Here is a 26,856-nt window from a genome sequence, read left to right as displayed (position 1 = left end):
GTCCAATAATTCAAGGTTTCTGGATAAGAATCAAAGAAGAAACAGAGAAAATCCTACAAGTAAATCCTGCACTGAACCCACCATATTTCTCTTGGGAGTTATACCTAGAGAGAGGTATACCATAGATGAAAAATATATACTGATAGCTAAGAAAAGGATAACTGTGAAATGGAAACAAACAAACTCACCATCCATAACTCAATGGAAACAGAGACTGAAAAGAGTTCATATAATGGAAAGAATGACAGCAAGCCTGCAACTGAAGGTGGAGATCTTCCACCAGGGATGGATGTGTGGCCAGATACTTGGGTGAATGAACACGAACTTTGGAACATTGTAATATAAAGCTATAAATCTCCCCTACGACATATCATTATATTAATCGTGGTCTGTTTTTTTCCCCTCTCTCTCTTAAATGGTCTTATGTCAGAAAATGTTAATATGTTGCTTGTTTGTTTGGTTATTGCCACAAAAATTACTAAATAAAAAGTCCCCCCCCCCAAAAAAAAAAAAAAAATTAGTTTGATCTTATTTAATGAATAAAACATACATTAAATTAAACAAAGGTTGAGCTGTATTTATGGGTGCAGCATGCTAGCAATGCTTGCTTAGCAACAAAAAACAAACTAAAATTTAACCTAATCTAAACCCAAACTGAGATAAAAATAAAACATTTCAAGACTTTGAACTTGGAAAACTAAACTAAAAATAGGGGGTAAATCTTTATTTTTAGCGATCTCTCTGCTGATTTTCATAAATGTTCCCTCTGACATTTGGCCTCCATATAACAATAATAATTTAAAAGCCTAAAAGTAACTGAAACTACTAAAAACTACACTGAAAGAAGAAAATTCACTCTGGAGACTAACTGACACCAAACTGACCTTAAAAAGTCAAAATGGGATGAAAAATAAAAACTAGAAAATTCAAAACTAATAACTAGTAAAAGGTCACCTCCATCTTTTATCTACAGTCCATGTATTCAGTAGCATGTCTTCTTTAAAAATAAGGCTTAATCTTTATTTAATTCAATAAATGTAATTAATATATTACACACAATTAAAATAAAAGTCCCCCATTCAGAGTCTGTTCACCTTAATTAAGAGTAGTAATTAGGTTTAAGAAAAAATAGAGATGAAAAAGGAATATTTTTTTTTAATAAACAGCTGACATTACCTGAAACAAACTGATATTTTCACATTTTATTTATTCATAAGGCTAATTTATGTCTAAGTTCTTATTCTGTTGATCTCTTTAAGGTCTACGTTTGACATAAACAATTAAACAAAACCACGTAACCTTTAACATTTTAATGATTCTGTTATACAGACGGGCTTTTCTTTAAAAAAGAAAAAAAAGAATAAACATCCACTGAGCTTGCAAAGCATGCATGAAGATATGTACATTTGCATTAGAACGTTTCCCCGCCCGTCACAGCAGCTTTCGAGAGCAGCGTCCCTTCTGTTCAGTGCACTAAACCCAAATCTCCGAGTGTACATGCTGCACGTTTATGGCTCGTTTTCTTTAACACACAATCCTTCACTCTCGTTTCAAAACAAACAGTATCGTTCACATCTCTATATGTTACCTTAATATTCTTTCATGCACATTTTTAAGACATTGAAGTAATCATAAACATCTCTAAGAGTTTGACTTTCTCTTTCTGCTACAGTCTGGTCTGCAGGCTCAATACTGGCTGAACAATCCTTTCTGTGGCATCCATGAGCTTATTTTCCTTTGCAGTGACTCAACCGAAGCATAAGAAAATGATCACAGAATTATAAGTAAACATTATGCTGGATATAAGACATTAACACTCTGTTTTTAAATTGAAAGTGTAAATATATATATTTTTTTAAGTTTTAAAATGAATGTAATGTTTTGAATTATGGATGGATACTGATAAGGATGTAATGATTTATTTCTGATAAATCTCTTGTAAGGTCTCGAGTTCCTTAAAGGTGGAGAAACAAAACTCATACAGTAACCAGAGTTCATGACACTGAAACTTTTAAGTGGCACTTTCCCGGTCGCGGTGTACGTGCAGAAGGCTGATATCAGAACGTGAGCTGCATTTGTGGATATGAACAAATACAAACTAAAATGGCTGAAGGTGTAAGGCAGAAGTTTTCCCCTCAGTAGCACAACGCTGGAGGACCCAAAAATCCCTCCATGTTCAGGATCGGAGATCCTGTGGAGAAAAAAACAGCACATCAGACTAATACTGTGGATACGAATCCTGACTGACGTCTGTCTTTACGTATTCTTACCCTGTTAAGTCATTTGTGTAATGAGCCCTTTTTCAGGTTCGTGTTTATCATCCAGCTCCTCGTCAGAGTCTGAACACGAAAGGGAAATCGGTCAGCGTTTTTATAGAAACACCACAGAAAATGTAGGACGATAAAAGAACGGTGGAGCCAGGATTTTAACTGCCAACCTTCAGATCAGAAGACGACCCCTCTGAACCCAGACGGCTCAGGTATTCATGCCAACTAAATGTATTATCCTTAAAGACATTAATGGCATCTACAACTGCTTAATAGCAGATGATGCCCTTCGCTCTTATTTTGAAAATTCAGCCACTGATAACCAGCCTGACAATTCCCGTCTTGTCAGGTTTCATCATTTTTAAATTTTCTTGTTCATTGACCTGTGTGAAACAACTGAGGCGCGCTTGTCTTAATCGTCTGCAGGAGGCTGCAGGTTCAAAGCAGCTGCAGGAGGCTGGTGTGAGAATAAACCTTCACTTTTAATTCTTCACATTTTACAGAAACGGGAATTATTTTTGTATTTTGTGTTATCGACTGCAGCTCTGCTTCTGCTCTGGAGAGTGTCTGTGTCTGCAAAGGATGGGCCCACCCATTGTATGGAAGGCTCACTGCAGAGGCAGCTGAGTAATTGAATTATTTTCTAAGCAATAAGATGTCTGCAGATGAAAAAGCTCCTTTCACTGTGCAGTGAAACAAATACTGAAGGAGCTACGCCACTCATTTCTGGGTGTGAAGTGCAAAGCTGGAAATCTAAAAACTCTAATAATAATAATAATAATGATGACAATAAAATGAACTGTATATCTTCATATTTTGTGTCTGTGCGCTCATTTAAATGGGAATGAAGAGTCAGACTCATCAGACTGAGCAGTCTGAAGGAGCGACAGCTGAAGCGAGTGTGTCGGGTGTGTTTGGGTTTGTCTGATGTCAGTGGGAGGAAACAGACCTGCCAAAGACTCTGGCGGAGAGTAGAACTGCCCATCAGATAAAGGACCTGGACCCAGGAGAGGAGCCCTACTTGTATCTATGATGGACTGATGTCCTGAAACACAGAAGGATGAAGGAAGCAGGAATAACTGCATCAGCAGGACATCAATGAGGTTAGAATAACATAACAGTGGTGAAATAACTTTCATTTATCAGGTGAGTAAAGATTTTGTTCATGGCATATAATTATTAATAATTACCTGAGAAATAGCAACAGGAAGCTGATGCATTACACTTTTTACTCTAACATTATAATAAATAATTATAATATTAACTTCTTATCCCATGATCTTTTATTTTAAATAAAACAACTGAATAAAATTACTCAGTATGTAGCTTTGAATGTTCACCAGCAGGTGGCAGTGTTTCACCAGAGCGCCTGCTGCTGTTCTTTATCGTTTTCTTGTTTCTTTTTCATTCTCCACTCAGAGGCTCTTGAGTCATAGTACTTGTTTTTTCACATTCTTTTGCTAACTTAAAGGTAGGTTTTAAAAGGAGCCTGTAAGGTAAACGATCTGTTGACAGAGATCACAGCAGTGACAGCAGCAGTACTGCAACAGTAATGAAGGCGCCTTTTTTATTATTAGCTCAATTGAGACTCACTGTTTTCGTCTTCGATCTCCTGAGGCAGGACCTTGAAGTCGAGCAGCCACGTTTCTATCCAGGCCAGAACGAAGGAGATGATGGGCAGCAGGTACCCAAAGGCCCCCTGACTCAGCAGCTACACAAGAAACACACACGTCCCAATATGAATATGTAATTCTACACAAAGCATACAAAATCTGACCATTTAAAATTTAGAAGGTGCAAAAACAAATATTTATTATTGTTAAACAGCAGCAATTACAGGTTTTCCTGTACAGGGAGTTTGCTTCACTTCCTTAAATCCTCATACATGTTTACATCGCCATCGGGGAATATGGAGCAAAGACTGCAGAAGAAAATTAACTCCAACAACAAACTGTCCTCTAAGAGGTTTTTGTGTGTGGACATTGACACCAATACTAAAATAAATAAAGATATTATTAGAAGTAAAAAACTAAAGTCAGTGCAACATTTTTGTTACAAATAATGAAAATATTAGATGTTGTCAGGTTTCTTAGATCAAAGCTTTAAGTACCACCCTGTTTTCTGAGGTGTGTGTGTGTGTGTGTGTGTGTGTGTGTGTGTGTACACCCACGAGTGCAGACAGGAATTGTAAAGCTTCTTCTTACCTTCGACAAAATGACTTTAGCAATCAGGAAAGCACAGCTGACTGCAGTGGTGATCTGCACAAAGACAGAAAACATCAGAAATGCTCATGCTGTTATTTTTGCTAATATTTTAAACAGAACCACTTTTACCTGAAAACATCCTCATGTTAATGGTCTTTAACTCTCTAAATATACTGAATATAATGAAGTGAAATGGAAAATCACAGAATCACCCTGTAACAAACACTGATGCCCCCTGATGACATATTTAATGCACAGAAACAAGAATTAGTGCATCCACTTCACTGTGCACCCAACAATGTGAGCTCTTGCTGGGCAGCGCCCTCTGCTGGCGCAATTACAGAAGCACTGTTGTGGCATACAGCCTTAAAACCTACCGCGATGGCCCACCAGTGACGAAGCTTGCAGACAGCGTAGGCCAGGATGAGGACGGCAAACCTGAAAACTGCCAGCAGCTGAGGGAGGGGAGGAAGGTGAAGGTGGCACAGAAGGAGGAGGGAAACAAAAAGGAAGGAAAAAATAGTGAAAAAACCCCCCACATAAAATAAACGATATAAAGTTGATCATTTAAAGCAAAAGAAAGAACCTTACAAAGATGTCGAAGAAGGAGGCGTGGTAGTCGTAGTGCAGGACTTCTTGTTCCAGCCGATTCTGAATGCCGCCGTTCACCTGACAAACACAAACAGCTCATCATGACAAATACTCTGAATGTTAAAGTTAACCCTGACACAACTGAGGCTAAAATGACCTGAGTGAGGCAGTTATATTCTTTGTTACTAGAGGAATATTTTATGTAAGTTTATGCCATCTAAAATAATAATCACAAGTTTTAATACAACACAAAAACATGAGAAGTTGTAAGATTCAAATAAACATTTGGGGTTAGGGCTGTGCGATGACCCAAATCTCATATCCTCATGTAAGACATTTCTCATCCTGATAACGATGTACATGACAAAAAAGGGCTTTTTATGTAAACTCTGTGAACCCGACTTGTGTGAAGTGTTTTCAGCTGGGTGTCGTGTTCCTGGAGCCGAGTGTTTTGACTGGTGCATGAAACTATATGTAACGGCCACCATGTTCTTTGTATTTATTACGTGCTGCGAGGAAAAGCCTGTTCTAACGTTTGAGTCTAAGGTTTATTTTGAGCACCTGACGGCTTTTTTGCTTCTCATCTGTAAACTCTGTCAACAACCTTTCACATGATTCTTGCGTAGGTGGTAGAAGAGGTTTGTCGTGTTTGAGTCTGTGGTGGGAACCGGTTTGCGGCATAATTTGCATAGTAGAGTTTTCTGGTGTGTGTCAGACTTTTCATAACCAAATCAAGTCCATGCTACAGGGGCCGGCCCTCATTAGGAATAAGGTCCTCGTTTTGTTTCGACTAGTCTTTCTGTTTGGAGCTACCTGGTTCTGCCTCATATTCACTGGCCATGCTGGTATTCTCTGCGCCCCGATGGAAAAACGTTGCTGTAAACAGCTTATTTTGGAAACCACGAAACAAACGATAGCGTACAATTTGAAACGATAGTTTTTTCATTTCGTCATCAATATATTTCATCATATCGCACAGCGCTATCTTGGGTCATAAAGGACCTTGCTCGGTGACTTCCTCTTGATTTTATGCCTTAAACTGAGAGCTGGCTTGACAACATCAGCAGTGCATCAGTTCTCTAGAACCAACAGGAAATCTGAGGGTGTTGGTGCTATATTTAAAGTCTCACTTCAATAAAACAGCACTCATATCTGCATGTATTAAAAAAAGGACATGAAAAATGCAGCGGCACACAGTTTGCAGACCTCAGCTTCACCTTTGCTTTTGATGACCTCAACAGATTTTTACTTTCTGCTCCGCTTCCAAAAATGAAACGCAACTGCATCATTTTCACTCACTGAAACAATCCTGCTCTCATTTACAGCTTTCACCATTTTAGACTCTATTTGCAGATCTCCTTTGATGCCTTTTTTTTTTAAATAATGGGCTCTCCCTCGCTCAATAACACATTTTGCACAATGAGTCACCGCAAGATGCATGAAGTTAACCACAGGATGCAGAGGTTAAGCTTACAGATCTGCAGCACTCGCATCATTTCCTAAGCACAGCAGCTGAAAATCTTCCACCTCCACCGGCAATGGATGGAAATCATCCGTGAGGCAGAGGAGGACGAGATAGATCAAGAAGAGTAACTTACAGGAACTATAAATAAAGGAAATGTTATTCTTGTTTGAGAAATATCTGAAAGAAAGACAAAGAGTCTCACACTTCAAGTTTCTTATTTCATGTATAAATCCAGAACAGCTGCTCAAATTTCACCTAAAACTCGTGTTCCTGGTTTTGTTCTTCCTCGTCTTCCTCTCAGATTGTTTCCATCTATCGCTGGTGTTGGTACACTCTGATCTGAATTAGCTAACAATATGTATAACTGGAAAATCACTGTGCTGCAGTTGTGTCTGTGAATCTTTGCCGTGAACTGATGTTTCTGTGCATCACTCTGAGAAGCAGTGCGAGTCTGTCATTTTTGCAAAATTAAGAAACAGCAACATGAGGTTAGAAAGATAACGTTTAAAGATATTGTGGTTTTAAGCACTGATAAAATGGTTTAAATGTGTTTGTGAGGTTCTGCAAATATACTTCGAGTAAGGTTGTTTAGCAACTGTGAGAAGCTACAACTCAGACGAAGTCGTGAGTTTTAACATTAAATTCACACAAAAAAAGACTTTTGCTTCATTTACAGTTAAAGCTAAAAGCTGTCAGCATTAGCTTGTACAGACCTAACAGTGAATAATGTGCTGTCACCTAAACAACAAAATTCAAAACTGAGCTCAATCAAATGTGAAAAATTACCACAGAAATACTGCGTGGGTGAAAAATGAACTTCCTTTTGTTTCAAATGTCTCTGAAATGAATCTCTCTCACACAGTTTCAGATTAGCTCAGTGTGGCTAAGGTTAGCACTGCCAGAGTAAAGCAGCCGATAACCGTTTGACCCGAGAGATCCAAACCATGGAGTGTGGTTTTGCATCTCTCGGGTCAAACGGTTATCGGCTGCTTTACTCTGGCAATCTACTCACACAGCTGCTCTTTTTCTAGATCAAAGTGATAAAGAAATGCGATCTCTCAATCCCCGCTACAACATCTTAGACTCAACAGCTAAAAACCTTTGTATGTTGGTAAATATGAATTGAAATATGAAATAATTCACTTTACCGACTAAAGAGTGCAGCTAGTTGCACACAAAGCTGGGATCAAGATTTCCCTTCATTACTTCTTATACTGGTCTTCGTCACTGTGCTATAATTAATATTTCGATTTATATGAGATGATAATGTACATTTTTATTATCATCCTAAATAGATGTTTGAAAAACTAGGTACATTAAATGAGACTGGAGGATTTCAGCTTTTTGTGTTAGAGGGCTGTGAACTCGACTCCCCTCTGTGATAAACACAGAAGCAAACTAAATGAAAGAGCAGGAACTTGGACTGAAAACACAAAGTACAGGTCTTGCTCGCTAGTTTACTCAGTTTCGTGATCAGCTGCAGTGGCATCATCGGTATGAGTGGAATGAATTGTTAGACAGAAAGTGCCACACTGTTGAAGTCAGTGGCTAAACTCAGCTCTGGAATTTAGCTCTCCAACAACAACACGATCTGCAACATATTCAGAAAGTCTGTATCCAGAGATTCTTTCTAGAACTTCTTTTACGGCGCTTGTACACAAAGAAGCTGCTCCTGACCATCAGTGGGAAGATTAATCAGAGGCCAGAGATTAATAATAACTAATGATTAAATGCAGAGTGGTGTATAAACACCATTGAATTCCAACTGCAGTGCTCTTATGTTGAAGGCTGATTTTTTAAATCAACAAACTGCCAGCAAAAATACAACATCGACATCCTGAGTTGTCTTTGGTTGGCTGGCAGCTCCAACTTAAATCCAGCCTACATACTAATGCACGCCTCATATTTGAGAAGAAACAATCAGGATAGAAAAATGATTGATTACCTAAATAATCCTGTGGTAACAGGATTATTTTGGAGTCCTATGATTTAATGACATAACTGCTTCATCAACATTAGGCAAGAAAAAAGAAGCATATACTTACTATAATAATGTGTCAGTTATTGCACAACCAAGACGTCTCAGATGTGGTTTGTATAAAATAAGTTAGTATTGTAATTATGAGCATAATACTGGTATTAACATGGAGCTATTCTCCTTATTTTCTGCTACATAGAGATTTTTTGTTGTTACTGACCATTTCTGTTATTTTAGTTTGAAACATTATTAAATCAAAAACACTGTTAAAAACAAAAGATTCATATAAAACCCCCTCAACGTGATCATATGCAGCAAAAGATTTTAATTTGCACCCATTAGTAATGCTGACAGACCTATACTTAGCCTATACTTAGCAGGGTGCGTCACCTTCATCAGTGTCCAAATGTGTTTTTGAGGCAGAAATTGCAAAAAAATGTATCTTTTCATAGCAAAGGTATTAAAGGCAGTAAAGGTATGAACCCTGTCTGAATGTTGGGGTTTTCTCTCCAATACTGTTGGGTCTTTATCTCATAATTATAAAGCACCTTGAGGCCACTTTACTAATGATATATAAAAAAAACTGAACTGAATTAACACTCAGCACTTCTCCTCCAACTAGTCCCACAGCAGCTAGTCAAAACAGAGTAACGTGTTCAGTGCTACAGCTGAGAGGAAGGAAGGAAACTTCTTCACAAAAAAATAAAAAAGTCATCAAACTGTTGAGTAAAAACTGCTCAGGATTAAAGTCATGGATGATGAAACGTTCTCCATTTTGAAAGTGAGCAGGTTTGCAGTGCATTTGCAGGGTGTTCTTCCAGTTACACAAAAGAGAACAAGTCCGTCTCTCGTGGACAGTTATTTTAGTGGCCGAGGTCAAATGGAGCATTCTGGGAATGTGTGCCGCAGTCAAATCACTTCCTCAATCAGCTGCATGACCTCGATCCACTCGTCCAGCATGCAGGCTGTCCTGCTTCTGCTCGACCTTGACACAATTCAGTTCTCCAACTGTAAAAGTTGTTTCTCGGTGCACAACTGCAGGCATTTTACAGTTCCAGAGCGATAAAACACAGTAACCTATCATGACCGAGGACGACTGACAATAATGTAACTGCTTCCTCACGATTAATGGTTAACAGACCTGTTTTTAACAAGTCAGATAAGATAAAATAGTAAAACATGTAAACAGGCAAACTGAGCAGGAACCATATTAAAATATGTGCACAAGATTAAAAAACTTTTTTTTTCTGTAGTTCATAAACTCTGTTTGTTTGTGGTATCTAAATGCACCCTTACAGGAATGTGTTTGATAATTCTGCTGACTTTATCCATCTCTTATCGTGATGGCATTTTAGTAACATTTTTTACTAAATGTTCCTTCTGGCTTTTTTCACATGTGACATTTACAGAAAAAGCAACAACGCTGAGCAACATCTTCAAAAAGGAGAGCGACAGAGTCCACTCGGCTTAATTAATGATTGCTGTCATCTAAGAAGATAAACGTGTTCAGAATAAATTAAAACTCTCAGTCAAACAGTTCAGAGTCCTGGAGGACACAAACACTGCTCCAACATGCTGGACGCTTCAATACTGCAGCACGAGCCTGTAAACTCTCCATTAGTTTAAATCAGCAGACCCTGAGATCACGGTTCAAAGCAGAAAAAACAAAGATCAGCACCCTGCACATACTGCAGCATTTCAGTAACTAAAAACCAGAAAAGTTCCTGCAAGAGCTCCTCCTAAACTGCCACCATGATAAAAGAATAGAAACAAACATATGTTTTTGTTTTTATCTGGATGGGTTAACAACACTGTCGTTTTGTTAAAGACAAGAAGTTCTTTCCTTTTAAAACAAAGCATGGATGTAATTTGATAAAGTTAGTTAGCTTTCTAACACTCATCCAGATGTTAGTGGTGGGGCAGTGCTGAGAAAGCACAAATATTTTGGTTTGGTTAAAATATCCTGTAGCATTAATCTTATTGCATATTTTTTATAGTCCATTTAAATAACTGTGGAGGAGGACAGTCTGGTGCAATCTGGCCGCTGCGTTGTATGACAGCGCACAGATCTAATCAGGTATATCAACGGGTATACCTTTTTAATCCATCTTAAAGGACGTTGCCATCTGCGACTGATTTACTTATGGACAATCCTGTGGCTCTTATTTTGAAAGTTCAGTGTCTATCTGCTCTACCTTTATTCTGTCATCACTACCAACCGGCTCTCTGGTTATGATGCTATTCTGGGAGTTCTGTAGTTGCTTCTCCAGAGAGTCTCTCATCCAGCTGTCTGACTCCACCTAACTGGACTGAAGCCCTCAACAGAGGCCATCTGCAGAACCTGCACCATGTCAAGAACTGGCTTCTGTACCTCTATATGAAGCTCACCAAGAGCAGAACGAGGATAGCTGCCGCAAACTGATGTGTAAGACGGTGGATTTGGAGCTCAACTGGATGAGAGACTCACTGAAAAAGCAGCTGGTTTTATTACTCAATGATTTGTTGTTACAAAGATAAAAATTGTGAACAGGAAGAAGTAATGGTATTACTTCTCCCTTGTCACAAGAAGTCACCACAGCAGGTAGATGCCTTTCCTGAACCAAACCCAATGGGATAAGCGTCTCCTTCTGGGATCTTTCACCTGGTAGGCGAACCACTGTAAACCACGATACCAACTAAACCACTTGATAGTTTAGTTAAGAAAAAGTCTGTACAGATAAGGAACATGCATTCTTCACCAGCTTTAAACCTTTGTTCACATGTAATGCTATATTCCACACTTTGCTATCAGTTGTGTACAAATCAGTGGCTACTCATGAGTTCCTCTGAACTTTCATACAACTGAGCTCAACAAACAATAACTGTCAGTCAGCAGAGGAAACTCATTTTTCCTCCAAAGTGATTTAGTGCATCAGAAATCTACGGTGTGTTTATTTTTGTTATTCAGTTCAGTTGTGCGTCAAGCTGACTGCTGTTAATCGTACCGATCAGGCACAAAAGTAAAAGCAGATAGGAATGATACTGTCAATCCGAAAGTCCACCACAAGCTGAAAGAAACAACTCTAAATACTGTAAAAGAACAATAAATGTTTTTCCACAAAAAAGCAAAACCAAAGGCTCTGAGCCTGGCCTTTTAACGGCTTCACCTACTTTGGAGTTTTTTAAAAACTTCAATACTAGCGTTTTATCTTTCCTGACTTTGTTTAACTTTACTTTTAAATAACCCTTTAATCTCTGGGAAATAATAAAATCATCTTCAGTTTTAGTTTTTTCTTGAGCAAAATACATAGAAGACAGCAGATGCATCCAATAAATTTCTCCCGAGTAGGCTGACCCAGTCAAAAAGGCTCACTGTCTGGTGATACATCTTAATCTCGTGTGGTTTTACATTGCTGTAAAAACTTTATTACTACAGATATCTAATAAAAAAAACAAAACTGCTGTCACAGCCACTACAAACACAGACTTACATTGAGTTCTATGATCCAGAGCATGGTGACGAACAAGAGGTCAAAGGTGACAAAGAGGCAGAAAGTCCTCCTCACATCCGAGATGCATTTCTTCTCTCCGATGTCGTACGCCTCCAATCTCACAGAAACGGCCGGGGAGTTGACAGACCCCATGCCTGTTCTGACAGGGATCTGTGAGTAGCTACCGCTGCTGCTGCCTCCACGTCGGCCTTCCATCGCTGGCCACCCCACCTGGGCAGGGCTGGCCCCACCTACTGGTCAATTTTAGGAAAGAGTCAGAGGTGGAAGATCATTGGAGCTGGAAGCGAGGCTGGTGTTGGTGATGTGGAGTCACTGTGTGGAGGTTAAAAGCATCACTGCATCTGTAGAAAAGAAGATGAAGAAGGTAAAGAAATGGCAATCTCCTCTCAGGGAGTAAACCTCAGCGATTTTCTAAAGCATCTAAGTCTTTGTAGACATAATAAAAATTCTGACAATCGTCTGCTTTTTTTTTTAACAACATAGTAAAGCAGAATAAGCTCCATCAGGCTGTGGATTTACATTGTTGAGTTAGATTTTATAACGATTTGTTCATAATACAAAGCTTTTAGAGATCTTTGGGCTTTGCAGTGCTAAGAGTGTTTATGTTTCTGGTTTCTGAGAGCAGAGCTAAAAACAAAACAAACAAAAAAAAACAAGCACAACACAAAACCACCAAAATCTAATTCAAACCACTAATCATGCACAAAACCAACCATATATGTGCAAAGTTGTTGATGCTCTCTGTATGGTTGCCACTCAAACTCCTCACCATATCTCAAAGACTGAACCCTTCAGGAGAAACTCATTTCTGCTGCTTGCGTCTGTGATTTCTTCACTACTCAACGTTTCTGAGATCTGGAATGCAGATCGACTAGTAAATCAAAACGTTCACCTTCTGGCTCAGTTCTCCCGTCACCACCACAGTCTAGTGCAACACCTGAGGTGTCGGATGTCAACTTCAAATTGCTCTTTCTCTTATAACTGAGCTTAAATTGGACTTTTCTACTAAAAAAAACCCTGTAAAAATCACTGTCACATGACCCAGAAAAAGATTTCAGTTATCATCTAACTTCAATGACTTTTGGACCTCATACCATTAAACACTGTTTACACTGTCTTTGTTTTAAGGAACTGAAACCAGTTGTGCTTTTGCTTTAACTGTCAGCTGCTCTGATACACAGAAAGAAAAAGGCAGGATGGAAACGTGATTTGTACAGTCTGGTCCCAGCAGGTTTTCTCTGGTGATGTGGTTTCACAGTCTTGTGACTTTCATGTTTTACATGAATTAGTCTTTTTGGTTCACAAAATGCATCTATTTTAGGGCTTTAGTCAGGTTTAAATGACTGTTAATTACCTGAAAAATAAATCTGTTAAAAGAACCATTCAGTCACTTTGTAATGGGACGTATCTTCAGCACAATCGTATGTGCTGTGCACCTGAAACTAATATCGTTCACCATTTGGCGCTTCCTTCTCACATGCCAGAGAGCTATTACAGTTACACCGCAGATGGTGTCTAAAACAATTTAACCCTCAACTTCCTAGCAGTTGCATCATTACATTATTTCAGCATTTGCAGTTATTCCAACTGTTTTATTAATCCTTAACATACTTTTCATTTACTTGTTCAACTTTACAAACTTTACCCAGTATTTTCCACATAAATCAGCTAGCACCAACATTAAAACCCAATTACATTTGCCACGCTGCAATGGATCCTGGTTTTTATGTGGATGTTGTTTTCACACAGACTGCCCTACTTAATTATTACAGCCAAATTACACCTCCCATATGGCAATGGCACTCCCTGACAGCTGCAGCTTCCCTTGGAAGTCTAATGCGTCAGACCGGAGCTTAATTACTCAGGAACAACAACAACAAAAAAAGATAAATCCACATATATATCCACATATATATTAGTGTCTGAGTTGCAAGGGCCAGCAGTCAAAGCAATTTTAAATTACATTTTATTTAAACATATGGGATCCCAGCACCACCCTCTCCCCAGCCACCTACTCCACCTCTTCCAAAGTGAAGGTGTGGTATCAGGGTGCTCAGCCCCGCCGTGAGATGTAACGTCTCCAGCACGTCCTGGGTCTGCACCAGCTTACAAAACAAAGAAACAGATTAGAGCTGGGGACCTGTCGCTGTTCTAAATGTCTTTGAGTGGTTACAATTTCCACTGCTTCAAATCTGTTAACTAACAAGTTTTCATTTAAAAATGTGTATGAGACTCCAACGTATTTACAAGTAGTAACCTCCAGGTCTGAAAAATTAATCCAGAATGGAAGTGCAAACAACTAACAGGAGCAGTTCCTCTGAAAGACACCAAGGCTGGTGCCAATTCCCGCAGTTAGAGCAACAAATACTGAGGCAGCAGTTTGAACAGGCTTGCCAAAGCTGGACACAGCGGAAGATTGAAAAGATGTTGCTGGTCTGATGACTGCTGTGACATTCAAATGGTAGGGTTAGAATTTGGTGTAAACGACATAAAAGAATGAACATCTTGCCTTGTATTAACATTTCAAGTTGCTCATAGCGGTGTGAGAGTGTGGAGAATATTTTCTAGGCATACTTTGAGCCAATTAGTACCAGCTTAGCATTGTTTAACCACCACAGCCCAGCTAATGCCGACCATGTCTATCACTTTATAACCACACTGTACCCATCTTTTGATGGCTGCTTCCAGCTCAAATCATCTCAAACTGGTTTCTTGAACATGAAGATGAGTTCACTGTACTCCAATAGAGCATCTTTGGGATGAGGTGGAACGGCAGATTCAAGTCAACAATTAATGAACATGACTTCATGACGCAGTTCTGTCAGCAACAGGGGTCATACCTGCTATAAACAAGGTGTACCTAACAAAGTGACCAGTAATTGCATATATGCTGTTATGATGGATGTTTATAATAAATATTAACTGAGAGAGAAAAGATACACCAAAGCTACTCTAGGGTAATAACAAAACGAGGGAAATTAACAAACTAGATCTAACTGTTTTGGATTCAGAACAAATATTTTCAGCCTTTTATGAGGATTAAAATTTAATTATGGATTTATTTTGGCAGCTTGAACTAGTTAAAGAAGATGCTGCCTATCCTGACATTTACATGAAAAGTCAAAACTACTATTTAAGCACAATGACGACAGACTCCAGGCAGACAATCCTGTAAAACATGGAAATATGAAGCATCTCTGATGGCTCAACACAGTAAGAAGAAGGGATGGAAATGATGTATAACTAGGGTGAGTTATAACAATGACAAACCCTGGTTTACTCCTAAACTCAAAAAGCTGTGGCTGGAAAAGAGAAAGGCGTTCAGAAGCGGAGACAGGGACTGCTACAGAGAGGCCAAGTACAGGTTCACTAAAGAAATGGACATTGCTAAACATCAGCACTCTGAGAAGATGCAGCAGCAGATCTCAGAGAATGACTCGGCCTCTGTGTGGAAAGGTTTTAGGAATATCACCAACTACAAGCCTAAAACCCCCCACTCCACTGATGACTTGCTCTTGGCCAACACCCTTAACGACTTTTACTGCCGTTTTGACGAGCCATCAGGCAGCCTTCACACCTACAACGGCCCCAACAATAGAGACACTTTGGACACTCATTCCCCCACCTCTCCCCCCTCCATAGAGCCATCACCACCTTCAAACTGTTCACCTACAACACCCCCCTCCTCACCCCACACAAAAGAGGATTTCACACCACCTCCTCCCACCACAACTCTTCATATTCATGAAGCAGATGTGAGGAAGCAGTTTAAGAGTCTGAATGCTCGAAAAGCTCCCGGCCCAGACGGTGTGTCTCCTGCCACCCTCAGACACTGTGCAAACGAGCTGGCCCCAGTGTTTTCTGGCATTTTCAACTCCTCACTGCAGGCACGTCATGTGCCTGCCTGCTTCAAGTCCTCCACCATAATCCCTGTCCCCAATACAGCGCCTAGTTCTCTCCCATCTCAAGACCCTCACGGCCCCCCTCCTGGACCCCCTGCAGTTTGCATACAGAGCCAACAGGTCTGTAGACGACGCCATCAACATGGCCCTACACTTCATCCTGCAGCATCTGGACTCCCCAGGAACCTACGCCAGGATCCTGTTTGTGGACTTCAGCTCTGCCTTCAACACCATCCTTCCAGACCATCTCCGAGGCAAGCTTTCCCAGATGAATGTGCCTGATCCCATCTGCCGGTGGATCACTGACTTCCTGACGGACAGGAAGCAGCATGTGAGGCTGGGAAAGAATGTCTCGGACTCCCGGACCATCAGCACCGGCTCCCCTCAGGGCTGTGTTCTTTCTCCTCTGCTCTTCTCCCTGTACACCAACTGCTGCACCTCCACCCACCAGTCTGTCAAGCTAATCAAGTTTGCAGATGACACCACCGTCATTGGGCTCATCTCGGACGGGGACGAGTCTGCCTACAGGAGGGAGGTTGAACGTCTGGTGTCCTGGTGCAGCCACAACAACCTGGTGCTGAATGCCCAGAAGACAGTGGAGATTATTGTGGACTTCAGGAAGCACACAGCTCCACTCCCCCCCATCATCCTGACTGACACCCCCATCACCTCTGTGGACTCGTTCCGCTTCCTGGGTACCACCATCACCCAGGACCTGAAGTGGGAGCCCACCATCACTTCCGTCATTAAGAAAGCCCAGCAGAGGATGTACTTCCTGAGGCAGCTGAAGAAATTCAACCTGCCAACACGGACGATGATGCAATCCTACACTGCAATCATCGAGTCCATCCTCACCTCCTCCATCACCGTGTGGTACGCTGGAGCCACTATCAGGGACAAACAGAGACTGCAGCGTGTTGTGCGCTCTGCTGAGAAGGTGATTGGCTGCAGACTCCCATCTCTGCAGGACCTGTACACCTCCAGGACACTGCGGCGTGCAGCTCGGATCTCAGCTGACCCTTCTCACCCTGGACACAGTCTGTTTGACCTGCTCCCCTCAGGCAGGAGGCTCCGGTCCATTCGCACCAGAACCTCTCGCCATAAGAACAGTTTCTTCCCCTCTGCTGTCGGACACATGAACAATAACCGTATGACTGTTCCCACCACTAACACATGACCCTACGCTGTGTTCACTGCATCATTCCATGTTTGGCACTGATCACCACCTGCACTCATGTATATATCATGTATATATCTATCCACTTAGCACTTTTAATTCTTATTCTTATTTTTATATTTTTATGACAGTATGTTTGCACTGAAGCACCGCAGCAATTTCCTAATGTTGTAAACCTGCTCAACATTTGGCAATAAAACCCTTTCTGATTCTGATTCTGATTCTGATTGAATACTGGAATCAGGGGCGGAGCGTGGGGGTGGCTTACTGGGCTTAAGCCCGGGTTGTTTTGTCAGAAGCCCGGGGTCTTTTGGAGTGTAATTTTTTCATAGTTAGATGCCTGGCTGACAACTGTATAAAACAAAAAGTACACACAATATTCGAAGCACATAGTGCACACTGTGGGAATTTACGACTGTGCGTGAATCCCCCCTGATATTGGTATGATCCGAGCTCAGACACTAAACGACTGAGCGAGAGGGCGGGGCAGCTGCTGCCTGTGTGCGCTGTTGGAGAAACGGAGCCAGCCATACTAAGGAGAGCTTAAGTTTGACCAGGTACCAAAGCAAATCATTTGTACCGTACAAATAATGTAAATATGACGGTGCATCACGAAAGATTGATATCAAACTGATCACTTGACCAATATTACGTTACTTGCTCTTCAAGTGAATCAACAAATGGCGAAATGAAAAGCCGAACAAATGCTATTTTTTAGAGTCTTAGCTTACGTGTGTTTATTTCATATTTTCAGTTGTTACCCTCCCCGACTAAATCGGTTTCAGTTATGTACTGAAATATAAGAATGGACATTAGAGGCTTCTTTCAAAGAAAAAACTCAGGTAAATGTTATCTTATATATTATGCTTTGTATGTTGTTCAGTATATTTCTATACAAAACAAGAGGGATTTCAATACACAGCATTATATCCACAGTTTAAACCAGATATTTACATACACTTTATGGAAAATACAAGAACATTTTTTTACTGTACAACATCAATTTAGAGTAAACTTGTTTGGGATAAATATTGAAATATCTTTTGAATTAGTTAAATGTCAGAATAAAGAGAGACAGAGCTGTCTATTTTTATCACTTTCATCAAATTTAGGAGTACATGTACACTAAGTTTATTGTTAATTAATAAGAAAACTCCAGACGATTCCATTCTGAGCTGAAGAAGCTTCTGATAGGTTAGTAGAGTCCATGTGAGTAAATTGGTGGCACACCTGTGGATGCATATAAGGCAAAACACAGAGCCTGTTTCTGTGACATGGGAACATCAAGAGATGTCAACCAAAACACCTGGAAAAGAACTGTGGAGCTCCATAAGTGTGGCTCAAGTTTGAATACAATTTGGTGCCATTTAAAATTAAGAAATACAGATAGTTTCTCTCTTTACTCTTAAAGTTAACAAATATGTTTTTTATATTTATCAATCTAAAAAAATAAACATTTAGTCTGATTTGATGTTACAATTTAAAAAGTGTTTGTGTTTTGATCTGAAGAGTACATAAATATCTGGTTTCAACTGTATATTTGATGATTGTCAGCACAGAGAGGGAGAGAGAGGTGAATGAGGACAGAACAGAGATGAACAAGAGCAGGTGAGACACATGTGTTAGTCAAATGGCTGTTTACCAAAAGTATCACCGTATCATAGGTCCTCATGTATCTTGTACCTAGTGTTTCTTTTTAGGTTTGTTATTTTTCAAATTCTATATTAAGTTATGCAGGCTTGTTTGCACAACAAGGCTAAATAGTGGACTTTGGTAGAATTAAAAAATAAGTGTAGTGAAGGTCTATGATGATTTTTAGTGCTACTATCATCTAGTTCTGATTCTGGTTCTGTCTTGGTTAAGTCCTCAGTAGTCCTGATTTTGAACTGTTGTAGTCCTGTTTTAATTCTGGATCAGTTCTGGGTCTGGTTGAATTGGGGTTTAGTCCCTGTGTCTTGATACAGCCCCGACTTTGTTCTGCCTTGCTGCTTAATTTTAAAAAAACTAGTTTAAGGTGTCCTGTATATGTGATATTTTTTTTTCCTATATGAAGTCATTCTTTTTTTAACAAAACTCAAAACAGAGCCTATTAATCTTTCAGTCATTTCTAAAATAATAATCCCAAATGCATACTACCCTTTAGGTCTAAGCCCCGGGTGTTTCAAATATCTGGCTCCGCCTCTGACTGGAATCAGTGTTTTAAGCTGTGATGTAATAAACTAGTGCTGGGAAAATGAAAAAGAAAGAAGACAAATGTTTCCCTTTTGTGTTTTCCCGATTATGTGTCCGATATTTAAAAAACAAAAACTATCTATCATGTACAAACTCTTAACAGGAATAAACCTGAAACCAATTGTTCTGCTGGGGAAGTTTTGTAAGTGGTACGAAGTTTAAAAAACAACATTCACCTGAGGGAGGCCCCCAGGAGCTCAGGTCTGACTGGTTTCAGTGACCAGAAACTGGAATGTACGGTGAGCAAACTGTGTTAAAATGCAGTGACTGATAAAAGACGGATGAGCACCATCACCATCACAATTAGTTGATCAATATTCTCAATAATATAACAAAAGGCTTTCTTACAGACTGTATTATAATACAAATACAAACCACACATGAATTATTGCATGGTCCTGAAGCCAGCAGCGCCCTTGGTCATGAGATTGGTTTTAAATGTTTGCTGTATTATTGTTTTTAAATCATTGGAGTATACAGATTTTAAAAGCGTTTTATGATTACAATAGTTCGTAAAGTAGCAGAAGTATTCACACATCACAGTGACGGAGGTTAAAGGTTAATTATCAACCTTCTGTGGAGGAAATAAGGTGCTTGTTGTGCACTACGTTCAACATTTTCCTAATGTACCTTCAAACAGCTAATACCGCTTGAGCATTCCTGTCTGTGCCTAATGTCGAGTCATAGTCATGTAGTTTCTCTTTTCAAGTTCTTCTTGATGAAAATCACACTTTAACCTTTGACTTTCATAAATGATGTGACAGACTTAACACCATGTTAAGTCTATTTGGCAAATTCTGATCAATTATGAAGGATTATCCAGAATATTCTGACCAGCTACCTTTGATAACGCAGAAACAGAAATCTTGAGTTGTGGTATCAGGGTGCTCAGCCCACAGATATTGAACTTCACATACCCCATCTGCCTCCATTTGGGACTGCAATGGCCTTAAAAGCCCTACACATATCTTCCCTACTTAAGTGCAGCCTTTTTTCTAATGGAATTACAATATCGGCATCTGGTCTCTGACTTCTCATCAATTGTGTGGGCGTCCTTTAGAGGACATTTCATCGGAATAAAGGCAAATACGGTGGTGCCTTTATCTGCAGAAATATGTGGCCTGTAGCCAGTGGGTGGGGCACCACATGCTCGCTCTCACTGTTAGATTGGATAGAAAAGTCTGCAGCAGGACAAGCGAATATTAATGACGTTTCTGAGTGTTTCGATTCCATCAAGAACAAAAACAAATCTTAGCTAACCAACACTCACTGGGTTTTAGTGGATTACTATATTTCACAGAAATATTACAGAAACAGTTTCTTTGGTACAATAATCCAGCTGTGCAGAAATCAGGGAGTCGGGAAGAAGCAGCTCATTAAATTCTGTGCTTGTTTAAGACTGAAGCACATATTATATCATCATAATACCAGAGCTGAACTGGATGACTCATTCCTCATTAAATTACTTCAGATGTTATTTAAAAAATATATATATTTTATGGAAGTAAAGCTGCTTGTGCTGCCACCTAAACCAATCATAACGTGGCCTCAAATGTTAAAGTAACCTTATGAGCAGAATCTGATATAAGAGACTATCAGTTATGGAGACAAAGATAAAGACAAAAAAAACAAAAAAACAACTGTATTAAATTAAATAAGCAAACTGATATGAATGAACCTTACATTTAGATAATATAAATCATCAGCAAGAATAATAAAAAACAAGCAAAAACAAATAATAAAACAAACCTCAGCTAACGTGGAAGCTACACTGCAAGGTGGTCTGTTTAATAAATAAAATGTGACAGGTCACATACAGGACCATTAACATCTCTGTAAACAGAACTCAGCTCCCACAAAGCTCCAAATGAAGAAAAACTGCATCTGCATGCAGAGAACTGTTTGTGGAGACATCCAGCATATCGACGCACAGTGAGTGAATGATGAAGAACAAACCATAGCGAGGGGCAGGGCTACTACACTGCATTGTGTCCATCAGGTAAAAAAAGAAAAGAAATCTGTTGGCTAATCTACACCATATCAATAACAGCTTCCTTAAGGTTTTAAAATGCACTGCAGCTGCATTTTAAAACATATCTACAAGCACTCTAAACTTAGCAGTGCACATATGTTTCATGTTTACACTCAACAGAGAGACACATCGTTGATTAGATCATCCTCATATTTCCTCAGATAAAAATTACGCTTCCTTGCAGCCTGTTGAAAGATATTATACTACTGTGGTTCCTTGATGAACTTTTGACCGGTTTGTGTTCTCAGATTATCAAATCACCATCAGCATCATCCCAATCATCTCTGGAGCAGGTTAGCTAAACTAAAGTACCCAGTGTTTTGATTTGGGGGGGGGGGGGGGGGGGGTGTCACAGGGACTTGTCCACTTGTAATGCCAAAGAAACACACAGGTATGAGTACAGAGGTACTATGAAGGTAGCTCTCACTTCTTACTGGAGTATATCACCATAGTGACTTAAACTGTAGAGCAAACCTGCTTCAGAGCAGGTTGTGTTTGAGATTACGGATCAACAAGTATGAAATCACCACTTAGCTACCAATCAGTTCTCTGGAAAACTGCTTTACAACAAGTACCTGAAAGATCCCTTTGGACTGCTGTGCCATGGATAGTGGGAGGATCTTTCCATTGATGAGCATCAGTAGTCTAATCAGTTTACATTCTTAAATTCGACTTCATTCTTTGACTTTTCCCATTTGTCTGCAGAACAATTTCACAACATTTTCAATTCCTCTATAAACATTAATCTCGTTTTTTCTTTTGTCTGCAACACTTGTCCCTAGCATGTCCTCGTCCATGAAAGCATTTAATCTTATCTGAGCAATTCCTCTTGGTCTCCTGTATCACTGCTCATCATTTGACATGCTTTTCCCAGTATATCCACGGCCATTTTTGTATTTATGCTTGTATTTTCTCCCAGACTGGTAAACATCAACAGAGCTCAGCAAAAGAACTTTTAGTTCCTATTTGAACTTTATTAATACAAGTGTTTAACCTTTTCATGTTTATAGTTTTATCTTTCTTTGTAAAGTCAGCTGTTCTGCTGCTCTCTATGTGATTGGTCAGATGCCCCCAACGCCACCCCTTTCATGTAAACAGGCTAGTAGCTAAAATGGGAAACCCTGGTTTACCTTATAGAGTTGATAACTAGCGTCATGTGATCACTTAGCCTGATTGACAATGTTGGGATAAGTTAATCAAGATAACAGAAAGATTTCTTGAGTATGATGAACAATGAATTTAACTCCTAAATGTGACTTCCTAACACAGAATGTGATGACGTCATACTCTTTGTACTTTGATGTGTGGTGATTGGAAGTGTCTGTGTGGTGCAGCCTGGACAGACCAGACCAGCTGCACCACACAGACACTTCAAACCTCACCCGAGGACAAAAAGCACAAGAACAACAACAAAAAAAGAAAGAAAACAAACCTTAGAAACATGCAGGGTTACAGGAGAAGCCAGCCGTGCAGAGTCTGAATTTAACTCCTATTTATGACTTCCTACCAAAGAATGATGATGGGAGAATTTCGATTTATTTATTAACAGATTTATTACGCATTAGTTTTATGGGTCTGTTCCACTTAAGGTCAGATTGGTGTCTATGAACCAAAATGAGTTTCACACCAATGATCTAAACTCATGTCTTGCTCTCAAGGCCTGATTTTATTTTAGTAGTGGGTCTAAAATGAGGAACCACGAGTCCAGATTCTGCTGCTACTTTGACCGTCACAGGGAGTCACCTGCGCCTGTTTGGCAACTTAAAATTCCCGATCAGAGACCGAAAGCGCACCGCAAACACCTGCCTAAAGAGGAGGAAATGAGACCAACAAAACCCGCAGCAACACGGCGCCGGGGTATTTAGCACAAATATATGCCATTAAACCAGAAAAATAACAAAATGAACGAGGTGAAATAAAACGAAACAAACACTCATGGTACATCTGCACGAAGCCATAGCAAACCCGAGCGGTTCCTTTGAAAGCTAGCTAGCCATTTTGTTAGCTTAAATTCGTTTACTAAAACCCGGTTTTTAAATTCGACCTCCTACAACTTACCTCTAAAACTCGCTGTTTCGGGTGTTGTTGTTTTTTAATATGCTGTCATCCAGATGACTTCAGCGGGGAGAGATCAACCCCAGTAGAGCGGACAGCTCATCTGTTTCCTCCTTGTCTGGTCGGACAGGATGGAGTAGCTGCATTAAAATAAACTCCCGCGAAGGACTCTGGGAGATGTAGTATGCAGCTGGACCAACAGCTGAGCGCGGACAGAGTGGTCCCCCTGGCGGCTGTTACTGCATAACTACACACAAAGTGCTTTCCATATCAAAATAATTACAGTTTTCTTGGTTATTATCATAATTATAATTTAGTTTTAAGCTTATTTTTTACAGTTCAGTTCATTTGCAGAGAGACTTTGCTTTTCAGTTTAGTTCCTATTTGAAAATGTTCCGTATTTGTTTAGTTTTATTTATTCACGTTATCAAATGCAATGACTTAATTTAGCTTGTCGGTTTCTATTTATTTATTAATGTAAAAAATGTTCAGTTTTATTCGCTTTTTAATACTCTTAGTGTTATTATTATTTATTATTTTATTTATTTATTTATTTTTACAGATTTTAACTACGCACAGGTCTATATTAAAGTCCACTTAAACAACATGCTACAGAGTCATCCACAGACAATATTTAAACATCTCTATAATCCAAGCCCTTGTTTAAGTAAGTCTAGTTGTTGGCCTGTACTGTATAAATCCAGAAGCTTCTCGTTCTGTCTTTTGTTGTTTATTTAAATGGTAAATGGCCTGTATTTATATAGCGCTTTACTAGTCCCTAAGGACCCCAAAGCGCTTTACATATCCAGTCATCCACCCATTCACACACTGGTGATGGCAGCTACATTGTAGCCACAGCCACCCTGGGGCGCACTGACAGAGGCGAGGCTGCCGGACACTGGCGCCACCGGGCCCTCTGACCACCACCAGTAGGCAACGGGTGAAGTGTCTTGCCCAAGGACACAACGACCGAGACTGTCCGAGCCGGGGCTTGAACCGGCAACCTTCCGATTACAAGGCGAACGCCCAACTCTTGAGCCACCATCGCCCAAAACTCTGTGTCTCTCTCTCCCCAGTCTCAGTCATGTCTCTGTGTTCTGTCTTCCTGATCTGTTCCTATGTTCTTCTCTTTGTGTTTTGTGTTTTGTCTCCCCAGTCTGTCACGTGTTTCAGTGTTTGTTGTGTTTGTGCTACTTCCTGTTTCATTTTGACTGTACCTCATCTCATGTGCATTGTGTTCAGTTTTGCTTGCTGCTGTGTTCCCAGGTGTCTCCACTTCCCTAATTACCCCTCATCCCTCTGTCCTTTGTCAGAGTGTCTGTTCTCCTGCGTCTCCAAGTTCCTAGTGGTCTATCCCGTTTAGGTTTTCCTGCTTAGTTCCTTGTTTCCGTTTGGTTTTCTTATTTTTGTTCTGTTTTGTCAATCAGCCTTAACAAATGCCTCTCCTTCAGTTAACTCATTTCAGTCACCACACGTCTGCATTTGGGTCTTCTCTCTGCCAGACAGACATAGATTTAACAATGTCTGTGAAGCTGGATTTAGGAAATGAGTGCTTAAAGTTTTTAGAACATGTTTATGTTAGCTAACTAATGACAGAACTGAGAGCTCACTGGAAAACAAGAAGATTTATAAAGATTGTTATCAGAGCATATCAGCTAACAGATGGGTTTTCCAAATCAGTGCAGCTAGCAAAACAATGTAGAACCACTTACTGCTCAAGAGACGCAGACTGAAAGTGGACACTATAGCCTTAATTTCTTAACATAAAAGTCCAGAACATCTTTATTGCAGCCAGGGACAAAAGTAACCCCTTAGACTGCTTTTTAGTTTTAGTTCCCGTTTTCCACTATCCTTTTTTTAAAACATTTCTTCTGCAGCCGCTATCAGGCTGCTATCAGTCTCTCCCAGAGGTGGTAAAAGTACAGACATTCTGTACTTAAGTAGAAGTACAAATACTACTTTTAAAAAATAAAAGTTTAAATACTGATTCAACTTCTCTATTCAAGTAGAAGTTAAAAAAAATACAGGCTCCGAAATGTACTTAAAGTAAGAAAGTGAAAAATAGTTCTTTGCAGGATGTTTCAGAAAGATTCTGGGTGGGCAGATCAGCAAATCTGATTTTCCCTTCAAACAGCTATACACAGGATGATTTCTTTAGATGACTCATCATTTAAAATACTTCAGTGCTTACAGTTAATGCAGACTCAGGCATGGAAAGGCTGGTGAAACGCGATCACTTTCAGTCGGTTAATCGCTGCATTTATGTTCGCAGAATTGAAACGTTCTCCAGAGAAGTATTTTGAAACACCTGGATCCTTTTCGGAGTAGCTGTTTATAGATTCAAACATGTCTCAGAGAAAACAACCCTGCAGATTTCTGAGGTAAGTTTTCTTTCTTTTTTCTGTAGGTCACTAACAGAAAAAAGACCCACACAGGTTCACCTCACAAATATATAATTGTTTATATGTAGGTAATGTCCTCAAGTTCTTGATAACCACTTTTTCCTCTCTCCCTCTTTTTTTCTCGTCTGCTGTTGTGTGTGTTTGTGTTTATTGTGTTGTCTCTTTCAAACAGCTGCCGGTCCTCACCTCAGCAGTGCTGCCGTCTCCTGTAACCCTGAATGGTTCTAACCTACTTTTTCTTTCTTGTTTCTGATGTTGTGGTAGTTTTTGTCCTCAGATGAGGTTTGAAGTGTCTGTGTTGTGCAGCTGGTCTGGTCTGTCTCTAGACAGCTCAGGCTGCACCCACCAGTAAATGGTGGAGGCTCACAAGGACATAGTCAACACACACAAGTTTCTGGCTTTCTGAACTCCTCTGCACGAGGGTTTCTTCGACGAGGGGAGGGCAGTGAGGCACAGCCCCCCGTCCCCCGTGGCCCTGCTATGCCCGCCATCCTAGGGAGACCCTCTGCAGAGGACCTGAGAGAGCCAGGAACTTGTGAGTTGTGTACATCCACTCAGGCATCATTCATACTTGCTCTGTAGGCAGTTCCTGTCAGAAGGAAAAGGCAGAGCAGGAGCGCCGGGGGGCGGAAGACGGTGCCTCAGTGCCTCTCTCCTTCTGACATTGTGAAAAAACCCCAACAAATTTATAATTGTTTATATGTAGGTAATGTTCTCAAGTTCTTGATAACCACTTTTCCTCTCTCTTAGGGAAACCCTTTGCAGAGAAGCTGTCAGAGTTAGGAACTTTATAGGTTTTTGAGCTCAACATCATATTTATATAAAACTAAATTTTCAGTGAACATTTGAACCCCACTCAGTCGCGACAGATGGCCACCCCTTTCTGAGCCTAGTTATGTCGGAGGTTTCTCCCTGTTAAAAGGGAGTTTGTCCTCCCCACTGTCGCCAAGTGCTTGCTCATAGGGGATTTTGGGGCTTTGTTAAATCAACCGCTGAGAAGTTCACTGGCATCAAATTTAGGACACAGCAAATACGTAAATTTGTCATCAAGTGAGGAATC

The 26,856-nt window shown here is 40.1% G+C and overlaps 1 protein-coding gene across 1 annotated transcript; it reads right to left on the bottom strand.

The window, feature by feature from the left end:
* Window positions 1-1,295: 1,295 nt before the first annotated feature.
* Window positions 1,296-23,563, bottom strand: stard3nl (STARD3 N-terminal like). Its single transcript, XM_026149560.2, has 9 exons — window positions 23,398-23,563; window positions 11,976-12,337; window positions 5,063-5,140; window positions 4,849-4,926; window positions 4,472-4,525; window positions 3,861-3,978; window positions 3,217-3,312; window positions 2,271-2,339; window positions 1,296-2,191 (listed from the first exon to the last, which is right to left on the bottom strand). The coding sequence occupies exons 2-8, from the start codon at window positions 12,189-12,191 to the stop codon at window positions 2,275-2,277; spliced, it is 705 nt and encodes a 234-aa protein (XP_026005345.2). The 5' UTR covers window positions 12,192-12,337; window positions 23,398-23,563; the 3' UTR covers window positions 1,296-2,191; window positions 2,271-2,274.
* Window positions 23,564-26,856: the final 3,293 nt, after the last annotated feature.

This window comes from Astatotilapia calliptera, chromosome 18 (assembly GCF_964374335.1).
Source record: "Astatotilapia calliptera chromosome 18, fAstCal68.1, whole genome shotgun sequence".
Lineage (NCBI taxonomy): Eukaryota > Metazoa > Chordata > Actinopteri > Cichliformes > Cichlidae > Astatotilapia > Astatotilapia calliptera.
The sequence above is the reverse complement of the archived record's forward strand: the minus strand, read 5'-3'. Positions and strand labels throughout refer to the sequence as shown.